The 23,283-nt window shown below is 40.1% G+C and overlaps 1 protein-coding gene and 1 pseudogene across 1 annotated transcript in view; one reads left to right on the top strand and one right to left on the bottom strand.

Moving 5' to 3' along the window:
* PRKAB1 (protein kinase AMP-activated non-catalytic subunit beta 1) overlaps positions 1–17,700 on the top strand; it is a 29,143-nt gene extending 11,443 nt beyond the window's left edge. The window contains exons 6-7 of the mRNA XM_077159988.1: positions 16,693–16,761; positions 17,487–17,700. Of these exons, the coding sequence (XP_077016103.1) occupies positions 16,693–16,761; positions 17,487–17,564 (147 nt within the window). The 3' untranslated portion in view covers positions 17,565–17,700. The remainder of the gene's footprint in view (positions 1–16,692; positions 16,762–17,486) is intronic.
* LOC143682134 (2-iminobutanoate/2-iminopropanoate deaminase pseudogene) lies at positions 7,191–9,170 on the bottom strand (annotated as a pseudogene).
* Positions 17,701–23,283: the final 5,583 nt, after the last annotated feature.

The raw sequence follows: 23,283 nt of genomic DNA on the forward strand, positions 1-23,283 counted from the left end.
GATCATAAAATATTTGTCCTTTTATGTGTGACTTATTTCACTCAGCATAATGTTCTCATGATTCAGCCGTGTGGTTGCATGCTTCAGGACTTAATTCCTTCTTAATGCTGAATAATATTCCACTGTATGTATAAACCACATTTTGTTTATCCATTCATCAGCTGATGGACATTTAGGGTGTTTCTGTCTTTCGGTGATTGTGAATAACGCCGCTATGAATATTGGTGTACAAATGTCTGGTCATGTCCCTGCTTTCAGTTTTTGTGGGTATGTACTGTGCAGTGGGATTGCTGGATTGAGGAGCAGCACTATACTTAGCTTTTTAAGGAACTGCCAAACCATCTTCCAACAGTGGCTGTGCCATTTTACATTTCCACCAGCAGTGAATGAGTGTTCCTATTTCTCCACATACTCTCTCCAACACTTTTAGTTTCCTGTTTGTTTAATAGGGGTCATTCTAACAGGTGTGAGGTGATACCTCATAGTTTAGATTTGCATTTTCCTAATAGCTAGTAAAGATGAGTATTTTCATGTGCTATTTAGCCATTTTATTTCCTCTTTTCAGCTGGCATAACTCCCTTTAGTATTTCTTGTAGGGCAGGTCTCTTGCTGACAAATGCTCTCTGTTTTTGCTTATTTGTGGATACTTATATCCCTCATTTTAGAAGGACAGCTTTGTTGGATAAAGAATTTTGGACTGGCAGTTTTTCTTTTTCTTAACTATATCTTAACTATCTTAACTATATCATACCACTGACTTCTTGCCTTCATGGTATCTGATGAGAAATCAGCAGTTAATCTTATGTGGCTTCCACTGTATGTGATGAATTGGTGTTTCTCTTGCTGCCTTCGGAATTCTTCCTTCTCCTTGGCATTTAGCAGTCTGATTAGTTTGTGTCTTAAAGCACGTTTGTACAGATTTATTCTTTTTGGAGTATATTGGGCTTCTTCAGTTTGCATATTTATGTGTTATAAGGGTTGGGAAATTCTCAGCAAATATTTTGTCAGATAGTCATCCTGGCCCTTTTCCCTTCTCTTCTCCTCCTGAGACACCTGTGATGTGTATATTTGTGTGCTTCATGTTGTCAGTCATTTCCCTGAGGCCCTGTTCAAAATTTTCCCGTTTTTCTTCCATTTGTTCTTTGGCCTGTTCAAATTTGGTTGCTTTGTCTTCTGGCTCACTGCTCTTTTCTTCTTCCTCTTTAAATCTGCTGTTGTATGGCTCTAGTGTGTTCTTTATTTCATCTACCGTGTTTTTCATTTCCATACAGTCTGGTATCTTTCTGTGTATTCTTTCAGATTCTTCTTTATGGTCACTTTTATTGCGATTTTGAGATACATTTACATACCATATAGTCATCCAAAGTATACAATCAGTGGTTCACAGTATTATTATATAGTTGTGCATTCAACACCACAATCAATTTTTGAACATTTTCATTACTCAAAAAAATAAAAATTAAAAAGAATACCCAAAACATCCCATGACCCTTATCTCCCCCTTATATTTATTTATTTTTGTCTTTATTTTTTTACCCATTTGTCCATATGCTGGATAAAGGGAGTGTCAGTCACAAGGTTTTCCCAATCATACGGTCACACCATAAAATCTATATAATTACCCAATCAACTTCAAGAATCAGGGCTACTGGATTACAGTTCAACAGTTTCAGGTATTTCCTTCTAGCTGTTCGAATACACTAAAAACTAAAAGGGGCTATCTTTACAATGCATAAGAATAACCTTCAGAATGACCTCTCAACTCTATTTGAAATCTCTCAACCACTGAAACTTTATTTTATTTCTCTTCCCCCTTCTGGTCAAGAAGGCTTTCTTGATATTATGATGTCAAGGCCAAGCTCATCCCCGGGAGTCATATCCCATGTTGCCAGAGAGATTTTCACCCCTGGGAATCATGTTCCATGTAGCGGGGAGGGCAGTGAGTTTACCAGCAGAATTGGCTTAGAGAGAGAGGCCACACATCAGAGTAACAAAAGAAATTCTCTGGGGGTGGGGGGTGGGGGGTGGTGATACTTAGACATAATCATAAGTAGGGTTAGTGTTACCTTTGCAGGAATAAGTTTAATAAAGGCAAGCCCTAAGATCAAGGGCTTGACCTATTAAATTGGTAGTTACCAATGCTTGCAAGAATATCAGGAATTCCCCATATATGGAGGTTTAGTATTTCCACATTTTTCTGCAGTCCCTCTAGGTGACTTTGTTAACACTATTTTATTTCCTGCCCGGATTACTCTGGGATATATTGGGGCATCACACTAACCTGTGCAAACCAACCGGTTCTCCTTATTCAAGGTTCCATGTAAATGTGGTATTCAAATAAACTGACCATACAGGTTAAATTAGTTTGCTACAGAAAATAAAAATTTTGCACCAAATAAACATCTCTTCCTTTGGTCTCACACAGGCGTTGAAGTTTTAAAATACGATCAGTATCATCCTTCACCTGTTATTCTGGTTTACTTTAGTCCTAAGTTGATCAGCTTCATTCATATCTCTGACTGAAATCGGATCTCTTTTTCAGATTTTTCAACAATTACTGTATGGAGTAATGCTGAGTTTCATAGCTGTAGAACTGTAGCTCCAAATCTCATGTATCAAAGATCCAGGGAACAACCAGGTTATATACAAAGTACTCTGTATCTCAGAATTTAGGAGTAAGATACAGGATCTTGGAATGCTTAGAGTAAGCCTTCCCCTGGTAACCTAGGCTCTATAGTTAGTTCATATTAGTGAGATGTTGTATTTGTCTCTTCATTTCTGGTTTATTTCACTCAACATTCCTTCACCTAATTGCATGTCTCACACCTACATTCCTTCTTGCAACCACTCAATATTCCATTGTATGTATACACCACAGTTTGCCCTTCTGTTCATCAGTTGATGTCTCCTTAGGCCACCTCTATCCAACTGCTGCAATAAACACCAGTGTCTTCTTAATATCCTTTATCTCTTCAGCCATTTCACTTAATTTGTATAGGAGACTTGTTTGAATATCTTTGATTAGTTTTTCCTAATTCTGCATCTCCTCTGACTTTTTAATTTAATCATTTGGTTTGGCCATATCTTCTCGTTTCTTAGTATCTCTTGTAATTTTTTGTTGTTTCTGATTATCTTGATATGACTATTTTGAAGGTTGGTTTCCCTCCCTCATCTAAGATTTTGTTGTTGATTGGGTTTGTGTTAGAAGTCGTCTTTGGCACTTGGTTGGCCAGTATTTCCCCGCCAAAACTGGGCTAAAGTCCCGTGCAGGGGTTGCAGACCAGTTCCAGTGGGCCCTGGGGTGGTGTCAGGAAGGCAACTTCCAAAGACTCTATTTTCCCAGCCTGCCCTGCAGATGGCATTCTTTGGCAGCCAATTCCCTATGGCCCCTTTTAAATGCCCTCTTAAGCTGATAAATTGTTGTTACTGTTATTCTCCCACTGGAAAAGGGAGGCATCAGTAGTTGGCTTCTCTGGTGGAGGACTGCTTCTGATAAAAACCAGCCGAGAATAGCCACGTGGGCCAGGGTGTGATGAAAGAACATCAAGACCCCTCTGTGCAAGGCAGCACCAAGCTTGAATGCCAACTTTATAGTTATGATACTAAATGGCCAACATTTATCGTGCCCTGGTCTGTTGTAAGTGCTTTTCATATGTTCTCATTTAAACCTCAAAACAGCCCCATAAAGTAGGTACTATTATTACTCCCATTTTATAGATGAGGAAACCAAGACAGAGAAGTTGAGTAACATTCCAAAGTCACAAAGTAAATGATCGAGCCAGCCTTCACATTAAGGCATGTTGGTGCCAGAGCCTGTGTTCTAACCAGGTAGACTACATGGTTTCTCCAGTGGGTGCTCAGTAGGTATCTGTGGGAACATTGTTGGTTCCACCTTTCTTTAAGACCCTCGGTGTAGAGTGAGGTCACATACTTTGCTCAAAGTCTCCTAGGCAGCTGGCGGCATAGCTGGAACTATAATCTGGCTTTTCTGACTGCCCATCTCCACATCAGCACCACCTTCCCTTTTGAGAAAAATAACCATTCTGACTTAGATTTACTTATGTGGGATTGCAGGCTTTCTGTCCATAGGGAGAGCTTCCCAAAACCAAATTCAGAGTCACCATGGTCATTAAGATACAGCTTCTTTAGCTTGTGTACCACCACCCCACCTCTGAAACTCCAAGCAGACGCCCAAGAGTTTAAAACAAAGCTGTGCTAAGGAGGAGGGCTCTGACCTCTCCATTTATAAAGATGTTGATCCTGCCATCCACCGCAATCCAGAAGAACACAAGGTAGATCTGGAACATTTGATTTTCCATCATCAGTTTTGTCATGGGAGACACCCTTAGAGGTGGCCATGAGACCTTGAGGTGTTACAAGACCACGGCTACAGAGCTTTTTACTGGCGTTTAGGGACTGAACACCACCTTTCTGTTAAAGCAGGGACCACAGATTGGAGGCCTGCCAGATGCATGCCACCAGAGGGCTTCGCTGCTCTATACTTTTCTTTTTTTGTTCGTTCTTTAATTCTTTCTCTTTCCTCTCTCCTGCCTGCCTTCTTTCTTTCTTTCTTTCTTGTAGAAGGTTTCCAGAGAAATCATAATTCAGTACTGTTAGTTAAGGTCACAGTGTGCTACCAACACACCATCCATTACCAAAGCTTTACTGTCCACCCATAGAGAAATTCTGTATTATTTAATCATTAACTCCCTGTTCACTACTGCCCCCCTGTCCCTTGGTGATATGTATTCTTTACTCTTTCTCTAATAGTTTGCTTATTCTAGTGATACCAGTGGAATCACACAGTATTTGTTGTTTCAGGTCTGGCTTATTTTACTCAACATGATGTCTTTTGAGCTTCATTTATGTTTATTTATCCATTCATCAGCTGACAGACACTTTTGTTGCTTCCAGCCTTTGGCTTTTGTGAATTGCTCCTATGAACATCAGTGTACAGCTGTTTGAATCCCTACTTTCAAATCTTGTGGGTAGATCCATAAGAGTGGGATAGCTGGGTCATTTTATACTTAACATTCTGAGGATGTGGAACCTCCTTTCTTTTGCAAATGGAGGTCCAGTTTTCATACCACTATTTGTTAAAGAGACTATGTTTTCCTAAATAAGTGGTCTTTGCCTTCTTGTTATATATAGGGTTGATTTCTGAGGTGTCAGTTTGATTCCATTGTTTTATGTCTGTCCTTGTACCAGTATCATGTTGGCTTTTGTTTGGTTGGTTGCTTGGGGTTTTTTTGGTTGTTTTGCATGGGCAGGCACTGGGAAGCTAACCTCTGGCATGGCAGGTGGGAATTCTGCCACTGAGCCATGGTCGCACTGCCCTATGTTGTTTTGATTACTATGGCTTGGTATAAGTTTTAAGGTCAGGAAGTGTGAGAACTCCAACTTCATCTTTTGAAGATGACTGGCTATTTTGGGTTCCTTGCTATTTATTCCATATAAATTTGATGATTGGCTTTTCCATTTCTGCCAGGAAGGCTGTTGGAATTTTGAGTGGGATTGAGTTGAATCTGTATCTCTTAGGATAGAATTGACATCTTAACAATGTTTAGCCTTCCAGTCCATGAACGTGCAGTGTCTTTCCATTTGTTTAGGTTTTCCTTTATTTGTTTTAGCAGTGCTTTTAGTTTTCTGTGCACAACTCCTTTACATCCTTTGTTAGATTTCTTCCTAAATATTTTATTGTATTAGTTGCTAGTATAAATGAAATTTTTTCTTGATTTGCTCTTCAGATTGTTCACTATTAGTGTATAGAAACACTACTGATTTTTGCATATTGATTGTTTACTCTGCCACTTTTCTGAGTTCAGTTATTAGCTGTAGTCACTTGTAGATTTTTCAGGACTGTATATGTAGGATCATGTCGTCTGCAAATAGTGAAGGGTTTATTTCTTCCTTTCCAAGTTGGATACCTTTCATTTCTTTTTTTGCCTAATTGGCAAGAAAAATTTCCAGTACAGTATTGAATAACAGTGATCACAGTGGGAATCTTTAGCTTCTTCCCTGTCTTAGAAAGAAAGCTTTCAGTCTTTAACCATCGGGTATGATGTTAGCACTGGGTTTTCGTAGATGCCTTTGATCATGTTGTGTTCCTGTAGTGTCTTCATCTAGGTTTGGTATGAGGGAGAATTGGCTTCATAGGATGAATTATGGAGTGTTCCTTCCTCTTCAGGTTTTTGGAAGAGTTTGAGCAGAATTAGAGTTAAGTTTACTTGGAGTGTTTGGTAGATTTCCCCTGTGAAACCATCTGGGCTTTTCTTCGTTGGAAGGTTTTTGATGACCAGTTCAGTCACTTTTAATTGGTTTGTTGAGATCTTCTGTTTCTTCTAGATTGTTGTTGGTTGTTTGTATGTTTCTAGGAATTTTTCCATTCTGTTGAGGCTGTCAAATCTCTTGGCGTACAGTTCATACTGTCTTACCATCCTTTAATTTTTGTGGGGTCAGCAGTAATGTCCCCCTCTCATTTCTAATTTTCGTTATTTGTGTCCTCTTTTTTTCTTGGTCAGTCAAGCTACAGTTTTGCCAATTATCTTGGTCTTTTCAGAGAACCAACTTTTGGCTTTGTTAATGCTCTCTTTTTTTTTTCTATTTTATTTATTTCTGCTCTGCTCTTTCCTTCTACTTGCTTTGGGTTTAATTTGCCATTCTCATTCTTTTTCCAGTTCCTTCAGGTGTGCAGTTAATTCTTTCATTTTAGCTCCTCCTCCTTTTTTTTTTTAATCTGCATGTCATTTTATTTCCATTATATACATAATATTTTTCTAAGATTTTGGTCCATTTCTCCTTTATCTCTACCATTCAAACTTGAAGTTTAATTTTACTCAAAAGCAGAATCATATATCTGACATGAGAACTGAATACATTTCACACCATTAAATTAATAATATTAATTAAATCAGGCATGCTTTTTTATTTATCAGATACAGTAATTCATCTTTGCTACATGTTTCGTTTTACTTCTGTTGGTTTGAGAAACTATGCAATGAATGTACTTTCTTTCACATTCAGTAATCAGTGTGCATAAATGTAATTTAGAACATCCATAATTGGATTCATCATCTAATCTCAAATTCATGTTCAAGTTCCCCTGTTACATGGTACTTACATAATCAACTTCAAATCCTTTAGTCAAACTTATCATTTCCAACATTAATTATAAAAATTAAGGTGTTAATTTAAAATTATTATGAAAATTCCAGGCTAAACAGTACTGGGTCCATTTATAGTGACGCTGTTATGAGAGGTCCTTGAACAGCTATTGCTTCAGTCTCAGCATAGCCCACTGTGGGCAGGGCAGCAACCTGGCGAGCAGCTCAGCAGGAAAATCACTCTTGGAATACTGTTTGCACATCTCATTGACAGCGTTGACATCATTGGTGTCAGTCAGCAGGACAGTTGTTTTTACCACATTAGCAAAGTCACAGCCTGCAGCTTTCAGAATTTCTCTCATGTTTTTAAGAGCTTGTTTAGCTTCTTCCGTCACCCCTCCTGACACAGCTGCCACTGGAAGGGTCTATGCCTCACTGTCCTGAAATACAAACAGTCCTGTCGACTAGCACGGCTTGGCTGTAGGGACCAGCGGCTCCTGGGGCTTTCGTGGTGCTGATCACTTTTCTGATCAAGGACGACACGGCTAACCCTTTTCTCTGGCGGTCCCTCGTATAAGCAGATTCATGCACAACCCACAGGCGGCTCCACCTGCATTAGATCGCTCTGCCGCCTTTTTTTTTTTTTTTTTAATTCTTTTCCCGCCTTCTTTTTTTAATGGTAGCATTTAGGGCTATAAATTTCCCTCTCAGTGCTGCCTTCGCTGTGTCCCATTTGTCTCAAGATATATGCAGTTTACTTTGTGATTTTTTTTCTTTGACCCACTGATTGTATAAGAGCATGTTTAAATTCCATATATTGGTGGATTTTCCAGTTCTCCTCTTATTTTTGATTTCCAGCTTCATTCATTGTGTATAATTTAATGTTTATAAATTTAATGAGGTTTTGTGACCAATATATGCTGTACCATGAAGAGCCATCCATGTGCATTTGAGAAGAACATGCATGCTCTGTTTGGTGGTTCAGTGTTCTCATATGTCTGTTAGGCCTAGTTCGTTTATCATATTATTCAAGTTCTCTGTTTCCTTATTGATTTTCTGTCTAGAGAGAGTGGTGTATTATAATTTTCATCTGTTAGTATAGAACTATTCTCGCTTCAGTTTTGCAAGTGTTTGTCTCGTGTTTTGGGGCACCTTACTTAGGTGCATACATATATATGGTTGTTATTTCTTCCTGGTGGATTTGCCCCTTTTTTTAATTTATGGTGTCCTTGTTTGTCTCTTGTAACATCTTTTGACTTAAAGTTGACTTTGTCCAATATTAGTGGAACTACCCCAGCTGTCTTTTGGTTACTATTTGCATGGATTATCTTTTTCCATCCTTTTACTTTCAAAGTATTTTGTCTTTGGGTCTACGGTGAGTCTCTTATAATCAACGTATAGTTGGATTGTGCTTTTTTTTATCCATTTTACTGATCTGTCTCTTTTGATTAGAGGGTTTAATCCATTAACATTCAGTATCTTTACTGGAAAGGCAGTACTTCAGCCATTTTGTCCTTTGGTTTTTATATCATATCTTTTTTGTCTCTATTCGTTTATTGCAAAGCGTCCTTTCTGTATAGTTCATCTTTTGTGATGTATCTGACTAAAACCTTTCTGATTTCTGTTTATTAAATTTTTTCTAACATTTTTTTATTGTAAAATATCACATATATCCAGAGCAATAATTTTCAAAGCACACTTCAACAAATAGTTACAGAACAGATCTCAGAGTCTGTCATGGGCACTATTCTACCATCTCAGATTTTTTCTTCTAGCCTCCTAAACACTGGAGGCCAGGTAGAATATTAATAGAGTGATTCAGCAATCACCGTTGTCTGTTAAATCCCATTGTCTCTGTTATAACTCTTCCTTCTCCCCTGATCCGTCCTGATCCTTCTCCCAATGTCTGGGCAACGTCTGTTCTGACTTTTTCATGTTGAGAAGGGGTGTTGACACTAAAGGACAGGGGTGTAATTAATTGAGACTCTTGGAGAGGCTAGTGTCTCTGGGTTTCAGGACTTATCTGACCCAGGAATCCTCTGTCCCAAGAAAGCAGACTTACTGCATGAAACCTTTATTGGGTTTCAGTTCAAGCCCTAGCTAGGTATTGTCAAGAGTCAACAGGAGTGATGCTGGTTGGGTTTAGCAAACCATGGCAGTCAGCACTATCTAATTGAAGCTTGTGTAAGAGTTGCTTCCACAATAGCCTCGACTCCACTTGCTCTCTCTTGGCCACTGATGACTTATTAGGTATCTTTTTTTGTTCATTTGTTTTATTGTGAAATATAACATATATACAAAAAAGCAATAAATTTCCAAGTACATTTTAACAATTAGTTATAGAACAAATTTTAAAGTTTGGTATGGGTTACAGTTCCACGATTTTTCATTTTTTTCTTCTAGCTGCTCCAAGACACTGGAGACAGACAGAAATAGCAGTATAATGATTTCAGCACTCATATTCATTTGTTAAATCCTGTCTTCTCTGTTATGCTCCCCCTTCTGTTTAAATAACGTATATGCATAAAAGCAATAAATTTCAAAATACATCGCAACAATTAGTTGCAGTACAGATTTCAGAGTTTGGTATGGATTACAATTCCACAATTTTAGGTTTTTATTTCTAGCTGCTCTAAGGTACTGGAGACTAAAAGAAATATCCATATGGTGATTTGGTAGTCATACTCATTTGTTAAAACCCGACCTTCTCTGTATAATTCCACCATCACCTTTGATATTTTTCTCTTTAGGGGTATTTGCGCCATGGCCATTCTAACTTTTTCATGTTGGAAGAGGCTGTGGATAATATGGGATAGGGAGATAGAACTAGCTGATATTCTGGAAAGGCTGGCTCCTCTGCATTTTAGAACGTATCTGGTCCAGGAACCCTTCTGGAGGTTGTAGGTTTCTGGAAAGTTACTAGTGCATGGAACCTTTGTAGAATCTTATATATTGCTGTAAGTGTTCTTTAGGATTGGTGGAAATGGTTTTGGTTGGGGTTTGGCAAGTTATGGTAGTAGCATCGTCTAACTGAAGCTTGTGTAGGAGTGACCTCCAGAGTAGCCTCTTGACTCTATTTGAACTCTCTCAGTCACTGCTTCCTTAGTTGTTACACTTCTTTCCCCTCTTTTGGTCAGGATGACATTTTTGATCCCACAGTGCCAGGGCCAGACTCATCCCTGGGGGTCCTCTCCAACGCTGCCAGGGTGACTTTCAGTCCTGGAGGTCTTGTCCTACAGGTAATGGTTTCAGTTGCAGAGTTGGGCTTAGAAAGAGGCCATATCTGAGCAATAAAAAAGGTCTCCTGGAGGTGACTCTCAATCACACCTATAGGTAGGCTAAGCTTTTCCACTACATACATCAGCTTCACATGAGCAAGCCTCAAGATCACGGGCTTGGCCTATTGATTTGGTGTCTCAAATGTTTGACACAATATCCGGGATTTCCTTGGTGGTCAAGTTTAATAGTTCAGTAGTTTTTCTTCTCTCCCTCAGGGGTCTTTGCTGGTACTTGTTTTTTGTTTTGTTTTGGCCAATATGTCTTGATCATCTGCTTAATATACTCTGGGATGTATCCAGGCATTACATTAAGCTATTGAAGATTAAAGGCTCTCAGTTTTATAAGTATTTTAAATACTTATAAATAGTTAGTATGATCTTATTAAATAAGATCATACAATAATTGTTCTTTTGTTTGTGGCTTCTTTTGCCTCGCCAAATGTCCCACGTGTTCATTTACATCGTTGCATGCCTCACAATTCATTCCTTTTTGTCGTAGCACAATGTTCGATCATATGCATATACCATCGTTCACCCATCTACTTCTCAATCGGTGTGCCTTTCAGCCGCCTCTATCTGGTGGGCCTCATGTATAACATCCAAAGTCAGTAGTCCATCAATTTTAGATAATTTCATTGTTCCCAAGAGAAAGATAGCCAACAAACATCCCTTCACCAAGTAGAAAATCCTGATCTCCCCCTAACTCTTGTCCCTACCTCCAGTATGTACCCCATACATTATATGAGTATTGCTGTAGTACTGTTGATGTTTTCTTATTAACACATAACGCATAATATGCAATAGTATTTTTTCCCCCTTTACCCCCAAATTATACACTCTTTGTACAAGAGTCCTCGTTTTTTCATTTAATAGCCATTCTGTGAGTGTGAAATGGTGTCTCATTGCAGTTTTCATTTACTTTACCCTTATGGCTGGTGATGCTGAACATCTTTAATGTGCTTTTTTGTTTTTGGCTATTAGTCTATCTTCTTTGGAGAAGTGTCTACTCACGTCTTTTGTCCATTTTTTAACTGGGTTATTTAAGTTGAAGGGTTTTTTTGTATAGTGTGGATATTCTTTATCCATGTTGTCATATATACTGTGACATGGCTGAATGATATTCTGTTGTATATATAGCACATATTCTTTATCCATTCATTCGTTGATGGGCACGCTGGCTGCTGCTATCTTTCAGCAGTTGTGAATAATGCCACCATGAACATCCGTGTGCAAATATCTGAGTCCCTGCTTTCAAATCTTTGGGGTGTATACCTAGAAATGGGTCATAGGGCAAGTCTGTGCTTAGCTTTCCGAGGAAATATCAAACTGTCTTCCACAGTTTGGTGTTTCCACAAATTGCCACCAGCAAAGAATAAGTTTTCCTGTTTGTACACATCCTTTCCAACACTTGTAGTTTTCTGTCGAACTACCCTTGTTTACCTGATAAATCCTACTTGATCACGGTGTACGATTGTATAGATTTGTTGTTGGATTCGGTTTGGTAGTATTTTGTTGGGATTTTTGCATCTGTATTCATAAGGAATAGGAGTCTGTAGTTTTTTTGTGGTATTTTCATGTGGCTTAGTATGAAGGTGTAGTTGACCTTACAGAATGAGTTTCAGTTTTTTGGAAGAGCTTGAGTGGGATAGGTGTTATTTCTTCTTGGAGGGTTTGGTAGAACTCACCCATGAAGCTGTCTGATCTTGGGCTTTTCTTTGGAACAGTAATCAGAAACCTCTCCAAAGTTATACAGAGAAGTAGGATTTAACAAATGAGTGTGATTGCTGAATCATTTTATTGATATTTTTTAGTCTCCAGTATCGTAAGAGCAGCTAGAAGGAAAAACCTAAAATTTTGGAATTGTAAGCATACCAAACCCTGAAATCTTTCTATAACTAATTGTTGCAATGTACTTTGAAATTTATTGCTTTGTGTGTATGTTATTTTTCACAAAAACAGGAAAAAGTTGATTGTGATGATAAATGCACAGCTATATGATGATATTGTGAACCATTGATTGTATACTTTGGATGATTACAAGGTATATGAATATATAATATATAGCAATTTGAAAAAAAAAGACCTCCCCATAATCTCTTTACTACTTGTTTGCTCATGGAGCTCTTCTGTTTCTTGGTTCAGGGTACGTAATTTGTTGGTGTACAGGTGGTCATAGTGTTCTCTTATATGGTGCTGTTTATTTGTATGCCATTTAGTAATGCTCCTCTATCTCATTTCTCTCCCCTCTGATTTTTATTCCCTTCCTTCTCCTTGTTGTGTTTTTTTCCCCCCCATGAGCCTCTAGTTTTGCGTTAAGGTCTCGAATTTTAGATCTTTCTTTTTTAATGTGAGCATTTAGAGCTATAAATTTCCCTCATGGCTCTGCTTTCATTGCATTCCATGTTTTGGTATGTTGTATGTTTGTTCATTTGTCTCAAGATATTTCCTAATTTCCGTTGTGATTTCTTCTTTGACCCGTAGGTTTAAGAGTACATTGTTTCATTTCCACATATTTGTGAATTTTCTATTTCTGTTAGTTATGTCTAATTTCAATCCATTGTGGTCAGAAAAGATACATTCTATGAGTTCAGCATTTTTGTGACTCCTCTCATGACCCAGCGTGTGGCCTGTCCTGGAGAATGGCTCGTGCACTAGAGCGGCACGTGTGTCCTGCTGCTGGGCGCGGTGTTGTGTGTAGCGTCTGGCGGGTCCAGCTGGTACCATTCAAGTCATGGGCTTGCTTATTGGTCTTCTGCCTGGATGGTCTAGTGGGTGAAAGTGGGGCATTGAAATGTATGAATGTAGAGCTGTCTTTTTCTCCCTTGAAACTTGTGAATATTTGTTTCATATATTTTAGGGCATATGTACTTATAAGTGATATGTCTTCTTGTCAAATTGTCCCCTTGATCAGTATATAATGATTCTTTGTCCCTTGCATCTATTTTTGGCTTAGTCTGTTGTTCCCCAGCTGTGTGTTGGTTACTACCTGCATAGTATATTTCTTTGAGCTTCTTGTAAACAGCATTTTGGTGAGTCATGCTTTTTTATCCATTCTGCCAGTCTGTGTCTTTTGACTGAGGTGTTATCCGTTTAGATTCATAATGTAGGACTTTCTTTTGCGGTTTTATTTTTATAAGTTTTACAACTTCATTTTTATTAGATAAGTTTTGGGTTTACAGAACAATTATGCATAAAATACAGGATTTCCATATCCCCACCCCACCACCATCAACACCTCACATTGTTGTGGAACATTTAATTATAATTGTTCGCTCATTTTACAAATTATACTGTTAATTAAACTCCAAGGTTTAATTTAGGACCCACTGTTTGTGTAGTGTAGTTCCTGGATTGTTGTTTAAATTTTTATTTTTACTATGTATACCATCTAACAATTCCCCTTTTAGTCACATTCAGATACATACTTCAGTGCTGTTAATTATGTTCTCATTGTTCTATTACTACCATCGCCACATTTCCATCATCCCAAAAAGGAGCTCTATACATTTTAAGCCTTAATTTCCCATTCCCTGTCCTACTCTGTCCCCTGGTAACCTGTATCCTAGATTCTGAGTATGAGTTTCCTTATTCCACTCCACATGATGTTTTCCAGGTTCATCCTTGTTGTTGCATGTATTAGGGCAATCTTAAACTCTTTGACCCTCAGTTTTTCCATATTTATTTAGATTTTTGTATCCATTTTGAGACCCTTCTAATTTCTTTCTCAGTATATTTTTCATGTATTTTCTCTGTGAATGGGGTTGTTCTAGTTTGCTAGCTGCTGGAATGCAATATACCAGAAACGGAACGGCTTTTAACAAGGGGAATTTAATGAGTTGCTGGTTTACAGTTCTAAGGCCGAGAAAATGTTCCAATTAAAACAAGACTAAAGAAATGTCCCATCAGAAAGATACCTTGGTTCAAGAAGGCTGATGAAGTTCAGGGTTTCTCTCTCAGCTGGAAGGACCCATGGCAAGCACGGCGTCATCTGCTAGCTTTCTCTCCTGGCTTCCTGTTTCATGAAGCTCCCTGGGAGGCATTTTCCTTCTTCATCTCCAAAGGTTGCTGGCTCGTGGACTCTCTGCATCTCATGGCTACATCGTTCTGCTCTCTCTGAATCTCTCATTCTCCAAAATATTTCCTCTTTTATAAGACTCCAATAAACCAATCAAGACCCACCCAAATGGGTGGAGACATATCGTCCTTTAATCCAGTTTAACAACCACTCTTGACTAGATCACATCATGCAGGGAGATGATCTCATTACAGTTTCAAACATACAGCATTGAGTAGAGATTATTCTACCTTTATGAAATGGGATTTATATTAAAACATGGCTTTTCTTAGGGGGCACACTTCCTTTCAAACCAGCACAGGGTTAAAATTTAACATCCTAAATCTAATTATCATACTTGATTTATACCAACTTATCAGTAAGATATATACTGTCTTCCACCCCCCACCTTTTTTTTTGTAGTTACAATAAATATCTTTGTACTTCATAGATCCAAAACCATCAGTTCAACAGACTTTTTACCATTTGCATTTTAGCAACTGTATGAAGTATGAAGTGTAGTTACATAACAAACAACACAATAGAGTAGTCCTGGCGTTTATATTTACCTTTACCCAAGGTCCGTCTTTATGCTGCTTTAATCAATTATCTATTGTCCTTCCAGCCTTAAGAAATTCTGTTAGCATTGCTTGAAGGGCAGATTTCCTCAGCTTGTTTATCTGGAGAATGTGTTAATCTTTCCGGATATTAAATTTTTGGTTAATGGTTGTTTTCTTTCAGTCCTTTAAAGATTTCATACCACTGCCTTCTAGTCTCTGTGGTTTCTGATGAGAAATCGGAACTTAATCTTAATGGGACTCCTTTGTACATAAGTCATTGACCTTCTCTTGTAGCTTCCAGAACTCTCTCCCTGTTCTTGGCACTGAACAATTTGGAGTTTGTTGAGCTTCTTAAATGTGCATATTCACAGCTCATTAAATTTAGTAAGTTTTCTGCTCTTATTTCCTTGAATTTTGTCCCTTTCTTCTCCTTCAGGGAGTCCCACTATGTATATATTGGTATGCTCAATGGGGGTCTCACAGTTCTCTTAGGCTGTTTTTTTCTTTTATCTTTCTGTTCCTGAATCATTTTAGTTTGTCTTCAGATTTGTTGTCATCTCCAGTCTGCTGTTGAAATCATCTAGGGAGTTTTTCATTTCAGTTACATTTTTCAACTTCCCTATTTCTCTGGAGAGATTCGCATATTATTCATTCATTGCTTTCTTTGTATCCTTTAGTTCTTTCTCTGTTTTTCCTTTTTCTCCTTGAGCATATTGAGGGTTATTATTTTGACGTCTCTGAAGGGTAAGTCCAAAGTCTTGTCCTTTGTTGATGGGTCATCATTTCTGGTTTCTTGTCTTTTTTTACATGGTACGTTTTAAAGTGATGATGGGATTTAGACCTTGTTTACAGCTGGTGCTGTGATAGATTCTCTTGAATGCCTGAAGCTAATTAAGATGGACAAAGCAAGGTGAAAACCACCTTTCACTCTCTGTGCAAATTAAGCCTGCTTTAGCTGGTGGCCTCCTTCACAGCTCAGCCCTCTCATCAAGTGTATCAGGCCGAGCAAATGGAAAGTACAAGGTCCTTTCTGTGTTTTCTGAACCTTTGTGGCACCAGAGCCCAGCCAGGGAGTCTGCTTCTTTGCCTATACTTTTAAAAAAATTTGAATTGGCATTTATAAAGTGGGAAATGCAGAATTTTAGTTAGGTGTGACATTGGATACCAGCTGTGTGTGAGAAAGGTCAACTTTTAAGGTATAGCAGACACCAATTACCACACCCTATAAACTCATTTCAAACATGTTCCCTGGCTAAGCCTTGTAGGCATAAGTTTGAAATCTGTTGCTCAGGAGTGGTTGTATAGATTGTCTTTCCACCTGCTTTATATAAGTATATATATATTTTTTGCATGGGCAGGCAGTGGGAATTGAACCCCAGTCTCCGGCACGGCAGGCGAGAACTCTGACTGCTGAGCCACCGTGGCCTGTTCTCCACCTACTTTAAACATGCTTTCATTAGACACCTCCTTTCATGCCTTTCCTTCTGTAAAAGCAGAGCTGAGGCCCATCCTCTGGGTAGGAAGGCTTTCTCCCTGTCCTTGACTATCTCCTGAACAAGCCTTTCACAGGATGACTGAGGAACAGGGACAGGTATAAGAACCCATCTCCTTTCCTTTGGTATCTGGTGCTGAGTACAAAAGGGACCATCTTGTTTTCCAAATCCTAAATGCTCACATCTGCTTTTGTATTCCCACAGTGCGATCCTGCTTTGCTCCCAGAGCCCAATCATGTCATGTTGAACCACCTTTATGCACTTTCTATCAAGGTAATGAAATGCTTATTGTTGTGAGAACTGTACTTCTCCAAGTATCTTCTGAGGACCCTGAACATCAGAACTATCTGGGTACTTACTTTAAAAGACAGTTTCCAGGGCCTGACACAGACCTCCAGGCTCAAGTTTTGAAAGTGTGGTTGAGCTTTATGTGCTGTAAAATTAGAGACCCTTGACTTCCTCACTTAAGCAAGTTTCTGCCTGTATTGGTTTGTTAAATGGTCCCAGAATGCAATACTATACCAGGAATGGAATGGCTCTGAAAAAGGGTATGTACTAAATGACAAGTTTACAGTTCTAAGGCCATAAAAATGTCCAGTTAAGGCACTCAGAGAAAGATACCTTGACCCCAGAGAGGCACATGGTTGGCATCTCCTGGTCCTTTGGCTTCTGGTTTCAAACAGCTTCCCCAGGGGAATTTTCTTTCTGCGTGGGTTCTGAAGTAGCTGCTCTCCAAGTGTCTGCGATACCTTCACAGTGTTTCCCATTTTAAAGGACTTCAGTAAACTAATCAAGACCCACCTTGAATGGGAGAGTCACATCTCCATCCAGTCAAAAGGCCACACCCACAATTGAGTGGGTCAGTGTCCAGGGAAATAGTCTAATCAAAGGTTCCAGCCTACAATGTTGAATCTGGATTAGAAGAACAAGGCTTTTCTGGGATCCGTAACATTTTCAAACCAGCATACACTGCCTTTGATAATTTCTGTCTTCCTTAGGATGGGGTGATGGTGCTCAGCGCAACCCACCGGTACAAGAAAAAGTACGTCACCACCTTGCTGTACAAGCCCATATGAAGAGCAGAAAGCTGACGGTGGGCCCCGGGGAACAGTTTGGACTCCCAGGCTTCATGCGTGCATGTTCTATGCTAGAGGGAATGGACTGTACATTTCTCATTTCACACTCTTTAAAAGACATTTCCACCTGCCCTACTCGGGTTGTTTCAGGTACTGCAGGTCCTGAAGAGCCACAGTCTGTAACAGTCCTCATATCACCCAGTGGCTGAGCCTGGGGGGGGGTCATCAAGGTCGAGAAAGGAAGAAGGGAAACTGGAAGAGCTGCAGCGCCTGTATTATAGTGCATCTGGACAGCATCATTCTAAATATACATCCTCTAAACTGGTTGTGGAGATTTTTCTTAAACCACAAAGGAATCCCAGCTACTTTGCTAGTAAAAATCTGGGAAGCACTGAGGTCACACAACTTTCTAATTGTGTGTGCATTTTTGAGGCCAAAGACTTGTCCCTTTTGAGGCCCACCTATGGGGCTGACAGTGTTGGTCTTGCCTGTCCTTTGCAATCAATGCAATAAATTGTCTCCCAGTCTCTCTTCCAGGGAGGTGAAATTTCTATAGAAATTATAACCTGTCTAATTTCCAGACAAAGTTTTACCATTGTTTTTCATAACCAAAAGGGGCTGATGTGCAGCCTTCAGGCAACTTTTAAATCACCACAACTAGAATATAGATCATGTGAAATGTGCTCAGCAATAATCTGTTCTCGAACAGACTTTTTAAACTGCTGTTGGATTTTCTCCATTAAGCTGGATGATGCCAAGAACTGACCATTAGCTGGAATGTTCTCCAGCTTTTTATTCCAGTCATAATAAGGTGACAGTATTACCATGCAAACTTTGGGGACACTCCCCATCCTACTTTTAATTACAACCTATATCATCTTGCCCAAGATCTTTACTTAAATAGCAAAGAAGGCTGTGGCTTCTGCTAATGCTTGTTCTGAAAGGAATTCAGAACTTGACGGCAGCCTTAGTTTAAGGCAAGATGTCCTTTGGACCAAAGCAGAAAACTGGGTTTCTTTCTCTGGACTCGGTTTCCAGGGAGATTTCCCGCACATGTGCCCGTTAGCTTCTTCTGACTGGGCACCAGGAGCCTGAGCTGTAGTCCTAACCCTGCATGCCTCTTGGGAGCAGGCACATTGAGGTCCCTGGTTTCCACAGCTGATTTGGTAATCCTGAATTTGGGGTATCCTTTTTTGTTTTAAACCACTGAATTACTGTCACCTTGTCATACAGGTTTCAATAAAGCGTTTCAAAGATAATCGACCTGTCTGATTTTATTTAGCCACCTAGAATGCTCCTAGAGATTTATTCAGTGCTGTGCTTTTCAGTCCTTTCACATGAAAATGGCACTGTGTGGCACTCAGAGGTGAATGAACAGGACTACTACAGCTGCCCTGAGAGCTGAGGGGCCAGCCCCTCAATCCACCTGTTCCCCATACAGAGTTTGGAAGCCTATTAAGAGGCCTCTAAAACTGAGCCCCTTAGAGACACTCCGATGGTAAGGAACCTTCCTGATGGGACAGGTTGCCTCCACTCCCAGGTCAGAGGCTTTGCTCCTTCTTGCTTGTTTACAAGCACTGCTGGGGAGGGCCTGTGAGAATGGCACCTGCTTGGAACACATCAGGGCATGTCTGGAGTTAAAGCTGTGTTCTCTAGCTGAAAGCATCTCAGTGAGTAGTAAACATAAAGATGGGAGGTATGAGTGGTACCTTTAAGTCTTCGTCCCAGGCATTATGAAACAAACTTAGCAGAAAAGTGGCTCTCTGGGTCATCTGATTCCACTTGAGATGGAGAGTAGCCTGGAAAGCAAATTACCTGTCACCTTGAAAGGCCCAAGTGATGTGGAGACTGGGTTTTTAGAGGTAGAAGGTACTGTAGACTAAGGAAATCAATGCAAAAATCCTATTTCCAAAACTGGATAAAGTATTTGTAAAACAATTTAAAATACATAGCTAAGCTTAAACACATAAAAGGGATACATTCAAGCACTGGAAAAAAGCAACCATGGCCCTCTTGGTGAGCTGTGAGTCTGGCTGGTCAGCCCAGAGGGGCGTTGGGGACAGGAATGGGGTTCAGGTGTGCGTCGGCCTCAAACCCTGCCTGAATTAGGAACAGTGCTGTCGGCCTCAGGGAAGCCACCAGGGTGCAGGTAGAAACAGCAAAAAGTTGGAAAATCCAGTGTGCCAATTAGTTCTCCCCACAAAGTACACAGAAACCCCAGCTGGAAATATGAAAACTAGTTTGGAGTCAGTAAACCCTATGAAAGGCCTCCACAGATGAGGGAACATGGAGACTCCCGGGGAAAACAACTGAGGTTGAGGAGGCTCTCCAGGCACAGACCACGAAGGACGTGGGCGTGGGGGTTCAGTGTCACCTTTTCCACAATTTTCTTAGATTAAAAATTTCTCTTTCTTTAAAAAGCAATACTTAAGGAAGTCCACAGTCCACAAAGAGTGCCCACAGACTCAGATGGAAGGCTTTACTCCCCAAGATGCTAAAGGTAATGGAGATTATTTTATGACTGTGGAAAAATATCCCTGCTTTGCCCAAATGTAGATGGGGGGGAGGGGGGGTTTACAACCTAGGCAATCTTTTTCCATTAGCATTCTCATTATGGATAAGGTTACAGTTAAAAACTAAGCTCAAATTGCTTTTTAATGAAGATATATTTTTCCCTCTGGAAATTTATATACAAATGAAGCTTTAGAGCCAAAAGTTAAGGTCTTGACACATAAAAACAATACTTCAGGGTAAGAACCATATATCAAAATACCAAAACCAAAGATCAATGGAGTCGGGCCAGGCTACTGCCTCCCTCAGGCTCTAATTCCCGTGGGTGAGTTAGTCCAGAGAGCTGAGGCCAGGCCCCCTTTGCCGCAGCCATTCCTCTACCACAGAGGGGACACTGGACTGGGATCAGGTTTCTCGATCCTACTCAGCCACCAACTCATTGTGCCCTTGGGCCACTCGTACCCTCGTTTCCTCCCCTGGAAGATGAGAAGGACTAGGCCAGCACTGCATAATCCCGTGGGCTCCTTTCACTTCACACCAGAGCCACAAAACCAAGGGCAAGTAGGGACACAAAAGTTGCCAGCACCCAACTCAACCAGCTCAATTAGGAGAACTCCAGGACTCCAAAGCTCAAGACAAACGCTGCGCCGTCAGTGTAACGCCCTCCTTGGTTGGGGTCAGGGATAAACCACTTAGAGCGAAAATCAAAATTTCATTTTTGTCTTACTCAGTTATTCTAGACGTGCAGGATTTCATTTCCAAACATGCACTGCTTTCTCCCCTGACATCTGACCCTCCACTAGCGTGGTCTTGTTGAAGACCCTGGATATGGCCCTCTCATGGACTCTCCGTCCAGCTTCTGGAAAAACTCCTGAACTCCTCCATCAACACATAGTGGAGAAACAGTATCTAGTGCCTTCTGCTTTGGAAAGCCAACTGTAATTGTCTTCAGGAGAAAACAAAAGGAGTTATGAACATACATGTATTTTCTTCTAAAACCCAAATCATCCCAACTAATTGTAAAAAACATTCACTGGGTCCTCCTAAGAACCGTCACTGAAATTGTGCAGAGGATCCTAAAAACGAGCAGCAACAGGAGCCCAATGCAGGGGGTCTGGTCACTGTCTCTGGGATGAACCAGTGGGTTCTGCTCTCAACGTTGGCTGCTTTGCCTGGTAAGGATACCAGACCTCACTGCTACACTGATATCTCCCTAGAGTGAACTCACCTAGCCTACCTGCAACACTCGAGAGAAAGCAGCCAAGTGAGAACACAGGAGACAGCTCCACATGCGCGCTAATCTGGGTCGGTTTTATTTTTCCTTTTTATGGTCCTCTGAAAGACAGCTTAAGTTATGTACACAAAGTCATAGTCCAGGTTCTTTCCTCTACCTCTTTATAACCCTTTCAGGGCAATTCGAGCTCTATGAATTTTAGTACACTCGAGGGAAGACAAGATGATCAACACAGTACCACATTTTCACTGCTCTCCCCACCCCACACCCAACTTCAAGAAAACAAGCTTCGGTATTTCCTGATCAGATATGTGACAAAATCTCACGCAAATACTGTCTAGTGCCACAAATCGCATGCTTTAGGCATCATAAGCAATATTGAAACAGCAAGAAATTGGGCTAGAACAGGCCCGAGTCTCTCATCCGTAGTGCTATTAACTTTGGGCCAGATAATTCTTGGCTGGGGAGTCAGGAGTCCATCCTGTGAATTACGGGGTGTTGAGCAGCATCCCTGGCCTCTACCCACCAGATGCCAGGAGCACAGTCCCGGACTTGTGATAACCAAAAGTGTCTCCAGACACTGCCCCATGTTGCCCGGAGGAAGGGGGGCAAAATCGCCCCTGATTTAGAACCGTTGAACAGGCCAATTAAAATGCTATATATGAGAGCCAAAGCTCAGTAGGCCCCACCCCAGTAGGACTAGCTTATCCCTTTATTAATTTAAAGCTACATGAAATGTTTCCTAAAGACAACATCATTTTAAACAAATCATCTCTTTTTGGCCTAAGGCTCCAAATTGTAAAGGTTTGTGGTTATTAGATTTGCTATGCATTCATCCTTAGTCTGGTGAAAATTAAGTTGTAGGTACAGAAAACATGATGTATATTATGCTTAGGAAACAGGCATAGCAGCATAATTAGGCCCCATTTTATGGAGTGGCTGAGCAATTTATTGGTTGTTTCTTTGAGGGCTCTCCTTAGGAACCAAAGAACTTTTCTTGGAGTGTTCTTTTTGAAACCAAACAAAATCTTTACTTAGGCTTTTGCAGTATTCTATGGCTCCCAAGAATCCTCACGACAATAATTGAAATGTTTGGGCATTGAACGGCCTTCTCCTCACTTACAAGGAAAGAAAGGTTCAATGTTTCATCTTTTCATTCATCTATTTATCACTTGTGGCAGACTCTTAACACCTAGCAGTACAATGGAAAAGAGGAAAGAGCTGCAACTACTGTTTCCTGTCACAAGCAGTATTAAATTCTACAAGTTAAATTCCAACTGTGATCAGGTACTGTCACTGGAAAATAAAAGCAACAGGAACCATGAGAAAAGCACCATTTGTCAAAACCAAAGCAACTTTGGTTTTGATCAAAGTTTGTACTAACGAACTAAAAAAAAAACCAGAGAAAATTTACCTTGCAGGCATAAAAATGCATTTGGTTAAAAACATAAGTATTTGTGTTTTAAATTACCTTGATCTGAATTCCTGTCTCCAAATAAATGTACATATTTTAACTCCCTGTGGCCTTTTCTTAACGGATGAGAGAAATTGTAGGTTGACCTGGTTTCCCGATTACCTGCATTGTAGGAGAACTGAGTAATCCATTCTTGAGTAACATCCTTTCAAAACAGCTTGCTTGCTCAAGATGCTTTCCAGTTCTGTAGTCCTAGAAAACGGCCTATGTAGCTGATTGACTGGAAGAAATGACCTATCTTAGACTGTGCCACCTTTTTGGAAGAGGCTGATCCCCGGACAGAAGCGTGCTGTCACCACCACAGGGCGGCCCCCATCCCACTGTAGAGCAGAGGCCTCCCCACCAAGTACAGAAGGACCCAAGCCATTGTAATAACCCAATGCTGACCCTTGGCAAAAGTTTTTTTATGGTCTTTCTCCATAAAAGAAAAGGTCATTGCACTAAAGCAAACATTTTAGATCATTGCTTTATTTCACTATTATTCAATGACAAAGTTCATT

The sequence above is a fragment of the Tamandua tetradactyla genome, chromosome 5 (genome assembly GCF_023851605.1).
Source record: "Tamandua tetradactyla isolate mTamTet1 chromosome 5, mTamTet1.pri, whole genome shotgun sequence".
Taxonomy (NCBI): Eukaryota; Metazoa; Chordata; class Mammalia; order Pilosa; family Myrmecophagidae; genus Tamandua; species Tamandua tetradactyla.